We start from the raw sequence: 6,863 nt of genomic DNA on the forward strand, positions 1-6,863 counted from the left end.
AAAAAAAAAAAAAAAAAAAAAAAAAAAAAAAAAAAAAAAAAAAAAAAGCTGCGCTTGGGGGATCTACTAGGGAGAGAGATGTCTAGATTTTGCTTACAGACCTGCAAACTCCATGGACCTGCAAAGCCTAAAATCCTGTGAGTGAAGGCCAGATCAGGGCTATAATGGTCTGCCAAAGAGGGGGTGTTGTGATGGCTGGATATGGGCACCAGTGACTCTCGCAACCCAAAAAAGGAAGAATCGGGTAAAGATAATGGATGGATGGATGGGGTGAGCACCTCTGGATGTGGATCAGTCTGGTTGTGCGACTGTTTGGGTAAGCTGCACTGCTTACTAAAACTGAAACAATCAATTTCCTGGTCTCAGCCTTTGTTATACTAACAGGCAATTTCCAACTGCCTTTGAGGCTCCTCAACTGTTCCCATGACTTTCATTCAAACTTTATTTACACAGATAAATCACACTGAACCTCAAAGACTAATTTATGACACCTGTTTAGACAGCCAAAAAGTAATGAAAGTGACAGCATATAGGATTTTGAGGCAACAAAAAAAATCCTATCAAACCCTTGTTCCTTGGCCGAGGAGAGGGAGCCTGAGATTGAAAAAAAACACCCCGCACATAGGCACATAGTGATACAGACATTCTGCAGGGGAGGGAATACGACAAGAGCGGTGAGCATATCAAGGACACTCCAGAGGCACTGTAGGAGTTCTGATAAGAATTGTATAATCAGTCAGTTCCCTCTGGTGAGACCCATAAACACTCTCGAGGGGTGCCGAGGTCGACCTAGGACAGCTCCAGAAAGAATCCAAGAGTCCTGAAATGATGATACAATGTTTATTCAGCCGGGTCCTTTTGATAGGTCTGCAGACTTCCTCGGTCTTCCAAGGCTAGCTGGGGAGCCAAATTCAGATAAACTTTTGTTTTGGGAACTTTACTGATTCATGTCTGCCTTGAGTCTTTGCTAGTCCTCACAAATCCCAAACGTCCATATTAAGTGAACACACCGCTGGTCTGTGCCTGAGAGTGTTCCCCAAGATCTGATCCATCCTGCCAGTGAATCCTAGTTTGCAAAGCATTTGAGTCTGGGTGCTCGAGGCACAGAACAAACCATCACATAAGGCAGGTAGCCTGAGCAGGGCCAAATTTGCTGCCGACAACTTCCGTGCTTGTTAATAAACCAGGAACCAGCCAATTCCAAAAAGCAGGAAACCTATTATTATAAATCCAATTATATATGCGTCTTCCACGTCCTCAATGGACAGCAAAGCTAGACACACCACCTTCCAATCACCCCTGGAATCAATGACATATCCAGCTGTGTGCGTGTCATCAGGGCAAGTCAGCTCGCCTGAAGCTTGTTTTATCGTTGAGAAAATGTTACCAATTGAATTGAGAGACCAGCTGACCAGATCCATAGCAAAAATTAAGATTTGGAAAACATGTAGAGAGAGTATCCTGATGCATGATCATGTGAGCAGCTGGTTTTGGTTGTAACCAGCAAACTGGTTGATCCACTCTGAGAAGGTGCTATTTATAAGACTGAGCTGAATACAGCACCTCAGACTGAAGTCTTTCGGGTGAAAGACGAAACGTTTCTACATTTTTTTGTTGTTGTCGTTTTGCTTTGTTTTGTTTTTTGAATGTCCAGAGGACCAGGTTTAACTTTTTTAGATGTAGAGAGAGGCTCTGAAGCAGTTTCATAGACAGGACAGAGCAAAAGCAAAGTGAAGAAGGGAGAGGAGGGGAAAAGTGTCCGCCATGGGCAAGAGCAATTGGTGAAGTGTTGAACTTTAGTCACATAAGTGATAGTGTTAGTTTGCAACATTCTATTGTTCAAATTTGATTAGTCAAGCTTAAATGTAGGTAGATGACGCAGTAAAATGAGAGCTACTACGTTTTCATAAATGAAAATTAGTTGCAGAAAGAGCTGGTGGTTAACTTTGATTTGGGGAGTGAAAGTTAGATTTTTTTTTTAATGCTTCAACATGGAATTCAGTGTCATATACATTTGCGTTTTCTGTCCTTATTTTCAGTTTCTTCATTACTTCTGCATGTCATAAGTCATCATTTAGGTGATAGATCCCAAAGCATCAATCTTCAGTGAAAAACACAAACTAATAAATATGGATTAATTATGTAGGTGCTACTTAGGTCAAGCAGATGTGCACACAGCACATTACTGACCAGAAGATGGGGACAAACATGTTTGTTATGATGTAAAACCATTATAATGTTACTTTCACTCTATATTATAACTCAGCTTTATTTCTAAAGTTTGTGTTGCATGTGTTTAGACTCTAGTGAGAATGATAGTACCTGGACGGGGAGGCAAGTGGAGCGGTTGAGCTATTTTCAGTCGACTTTTTAGATCCTCCCATCTCCGTTGGTCCACAGTCAACAGGGCAGTACCCTGGTACACAAAGTGACAAAACATTTCAATCATGAAGACGGTGTTTCTGCAGCATCCACTGCAAGTTAACAACACCATGTTCTACCATTATCTGTGTCTTTCAATGATTTCCTTGATAAAAACAGCATTCTCAGTTCTAGATTTGGGTCAGATGTGACAGATGGTTGTTTTATACTCAAGGCTCTTACTTTGTTCTCATTGAAGTTTGCAATGACTACTCCGACAAATAGAGTGAGTCCGATCATGCATCCCAGAAACACAAACACATGGATATAGATGCCGTGAATCTGCAAAAAATAGAAATGTTTTAATAGAATAACTGTATTTTCACCTAAATATGAGCTATGGTAAAAGCCAAAATGATTCTGGTTGAAGATGTTAGAAGGTAAGGTCTATACCGGTCCAACGCGGTGAATAATGACATCTCGGACTTCTACCCAGCCTTTGAGCGACAAAACTTCAAACAGAGCCAACATGGCATTTCCGACATTGTCAAAGTTAAAATTTCGGGGATTGGCCCTAGAAAAAGAGAAGTTGGAGATTTCATAACTGACTTTGCAAAACAAGCCTAAAACAAGCATTGATTTAAAATAACTTAACACTAAAGTCTTACCAAACTCGTGGTACCCAGAAACCAGGTTTCTTCTCCTCAGGTTTTAGCCTCAAGTTCAGGTTTCTGGAAACGCTAACGTTTATTCGAAAAATACCATGGCAATCATCCTGTAACCAAACACACAAAGAAAAAGTCAAACATGGATTAGAATACCATCAGACCAAGTACAACAAAAATAAATAAATGATTGTGAACATATTTTACTTTAAAATAAAATAAATTACTTTTGACAAATGTATAAAAACATTATGTAAATAAAAAATGCTATCAGACATGCTGGATTTAAATGTCCATTTTTTCTATTTATTTAGCCAGTAATTCCTGCAGGATGCTTAGGACCAGAGAGAAGGGAAGGGGTTATAATACGAAGTTTTTTGGAGTACCCGTCTGAGAATACGAGGGTCGTTGCATTTGGCCAGCTTTCCAGCAAATAGTTGAACTCCAAAGCTTGCAAACACCAGCATCAATGTGAGGAGCAAAATGGAAACCTGAAAAATAATCAATCAAAAATTCATAACAGATTCAACATAATATAAGTCGACACAGGAAACAATTTAACAACACTTCTAAACTCCAAAGGTACCTCAAAGCTAAAATTGAAAATTGCTGTATTTGTACTGGAGGACTTACTAAGAAAATTTCCTTGAATCCTTTCAGAACCTCCCTCACCACCTTCCTCATTTGGGGAACAAGTTTGAAGATCCTCAACGGTCGCAGGCAGCGCAGCATCATGAGAAGCTGTGCTCCAGACTCAGGGGGGACATCATGGGGCAGCCAGCACAGAAAAATCAAACTCACCTGCATGAGTGAAAATATGTCAGACCTGAATCAAGATTTTATGAAACCTGAATATGTTTTGTGGACTACTCAGAAACAAGCAGAGTACTACCAAAATAAGAGTGGGCAGGTTTTTGGACATTCTTTATCATTAACATTTAAAAGGGATGAGACAAAAATTTAGACACATCTTAACAAATATGATCAAAAACTGGACACTTTAATTATTATATAAATACATCAGAACTATGTTCAGTGAAAAAACTAATATGTATATGATTAAAACATGAATAAAACTATGTAAATTGTATTATTATCATGTATTATTTGGATGCTAACATTGCACAAACATGCACTGTATGGTGTTAAAATGTAACTGAAATGTATTCTGACTTCTATTCACAAACATCGCAGTGTTTTATACCTATTCTCTAAGAGCCATTTCTCTTTCCCAGCTAAGTAACTGGATAACTAACATGCTAGTTAGGGATATTTATCATAGAAAAGATCAAATTACATCTCTTTACCACTTCTTGAAGTTGATGTTTTTCCACTTAAACAGCTGTCTGCACATTTCTGCATTAAACTGGTCCAGTGGTGCTAGCTTGTGCTTTTGTTACCTTGATACACCTACCAATAATAGCATTTTTCTTCTTTAGGCCATCTCATTATCAAATGCTGGTGACATTTGTTTAATAATAAAATACCCAACATATTAATGTTGAGTGTTTCAGCACAACGTCCCTTCATCTCAGAAAAATCTGTTTTCATGTTGCGCTAAAAGTCTGAAGTTAGACTGTAAACAACCCATGAAACGTGACTTTTTTAGCTATTCAACTGGATAAATCCTTTTATACCATTAAAATAGGAAATACCTCATTTACTGATGGAAATAAATGAAAAAAAAAAGATAACTTTTATCGAAAGTTGTCATTTAAAAATATCTTGCCTGTTGAAGATTCTTTTAGTCTGGTTCAAAAAGTGAAACTATAGTTCTATGAGGACCCACCTATTGACAGTAAAAACAACTGATGACAAATGAGAGAGCTGAGGGTCAAAAGTGTACAAAACCACAATTTTATTGTTTGTGTGTGAAAGAAGTGTTGTATAAATGGATTCTATATTTATGCTGTGTTGCATCTCTAACAAAACTAGAATGAAATACTGATTAAAAACATAGATATTACACTTTAGGTATGATTTTATAGTTTTAGATTAATCTGATAGCCTTATGTTTGAAGCTAAAACAGCTTTTATATTCTTACAAGATATATGAAGATGTCCATGACTCCACCAAAGTCTCTGATGACAGCTGTGGGAGTGAAGAACAAACCATCGGCCATGATCTTCAGGTTGAGCTCAATGCTCATGAATATCACAAACACATACTCCCCAATCTGAAACAGACATTGTGATTATAACGACATCTGTGAGCTCGTGAATCCGCCTGCCTGTTCATGTGACTGTAAGTCCATCTGGTTGTAATACCTGCAGAGTGGGGACGTGCATGACCCGGGTGAAGGGTGATTCAAACATCATAGAGATGCAGGAGCAGATGGTCACTACAATCATAACCCAGTCCAGATAGGTGACTAAGCCTAGGAGATCGCTGCAAGGGCACAAATTAATACAAACATATAAGCTGATTTACATATTTATATGATAACAGAATCTAACTCGAACAAAGATTTCAACCTTATTTATGTGCTGAAAATAGCATACATATAATATTATGTTGCAGTTTATTTCAATATGACTTCCATATTGTTGTTAATTGAAAACAAAAACCAATGGAAAAACATGCAATCTCAACACCATGAGGCCTGCAGAGCTCAGATGCAAAACTTATTTTTGTGAATCCAAAGTGTCATAAGTAAGCTGTTTAATTACTTATATTTTCTGAAGGTTTATGCTATTTGACAGTATGTGAATAAGTCTTTTGACTAAGTATATCATAGTATTTGAATTTTTTGAATCTTTAAATTCCATTGCACTGTTATTATTTATATGGCACATACAGTCCTAACTTAATATATAAACAAGCAGTATTTTAGTAAAAATGATCCATTTAAAGATTATGTTCAGACAAATTAAGTTTTAGAAGTGATACAAAATAATGCATATCATATAGGTGCATATGAAGAAAAATAGAATATTGTAAAAATAAAAAAAAATAAAAAAGTATTTTTTTGCCAATCATTTTAGAAAGTGAACCTCATATAGATTCATTACACAGTGTGAAATATTTCAAACCTTTTTATTTCTTGTGATTTTGATGATTACGGCTTATAAATAATGAAAAAACAAAATTCAGTGTCTCAGACAATGAGAATATTACATAACCAGCTTTTGGTATATTTGATAGTGACCTTGATTTATAAATGACATGAAAATTTAATTTCATCTGAAAAGAGGACATTGAACCTCTGAGAGACAGTCCAGTTCTTTGTCTCCTCAGCAGGTAAGACGCTTCTGATGTCTCTAGTTCAGGAGTGGCTGGACTTGAGGAATGAAACATTTGTAGCTCATGTTTGGGAGTTAATCAGCTGATTAGGTTGAGACATCAGGAGTTCACAATACTGAACCTCTTCTCAATATTCTAATTTTCTGAGACAGAGAATTTTGTTTTTTCATCACATGTAAGCCATAATCATCAAAATTACAAGAAATGAAAGTTTGGAATGTTTCACTCTGCGTGTAGTGAATCTATGTAATATACAAGTTTCACATTCTGAAATGACTGACAAAAGGTACATTTTCACAATATTCTTTTTTAGATGCACCTATAAATAGTTCTACTTAATGAAGTAGGGTTAAACAATATCTAATTCAAACGGATTGCTTCCGAGTTGTGTAATCTTTTGCTCTGATAGGCCTAACTTGGGTTTTATAATTTTTCATTCAACCTTTATTTAGTCAGGTAAATCTCATTGAGCCTCGAGGACTCATTTACAAGAGAGACCTGATTTCAACAAAGAATGATGACAACAATGGACAATAGCAACAACAATAAACAGTTATAAAAACTCATACAGAAGTTTTTTTTTTTTTTTTTTT

General features: G+C 36.6%; 1 protein-coding gene across 1 annotated transcript in view; it reads right to left on the bottom strand.

Moving 5' to 3' along the window:
* The window catches only part of nalcn (sodium leak channel, non-selective), a 159,846-nt gene that overhangs the window by 8,903 nt on the left and 144,080 nt on the right, over positions 1-6,863 (bottom strand). Inside the window, exons 32-39 of the mRNA XM_037686686.1 lie at positions 5,295-5,415; positions 5,072-5,203; positions 3,660-3,827; positions 3,413-3,517; positions 3,030-3,136; positions 2,815-2,935; positions 2,605-2,703; positions 2,323-2,416 (exon numbers count right to left, since the gene is read on the bottom strand). Coding sequence (XP_037542614.1) covers positions 2,323-2,416; positions 2,605-2,703; positions 2,815-2,935; positions 3,030-3,136; positions 3,413-3,517; positions 3,660-3,827; positions 5,072-5,203; positions 5,295-5,415 — 947 coding nt within the window. The remainder of the gene's footprint in view (positions 1-2,322; positions 2,417-2,604; positions 2,704-2,814; positions 2,936-3,029; positions 3,137-3,412; positions 3,518-3,659; positions 3,828-5,071; positions 5,204-5,294; positions 5,416-6,863) is intronic.

Source organism: Nematolebias whitei, chromosome 13 (assembly GCF_014905685.2).
Source record: "Nematolebias whitei isolate Nwh7 chromosome 13, NemWhi1, whole genome shotgun sequence".
Classification (NCBI taxonomy): domain Eukaryota; kingdom Metazoa; phylum Chordata; class Actinopteri; order Cyprinodontiformes; family Rivulidae; genus Nematolebias; species Nematolebias whitei.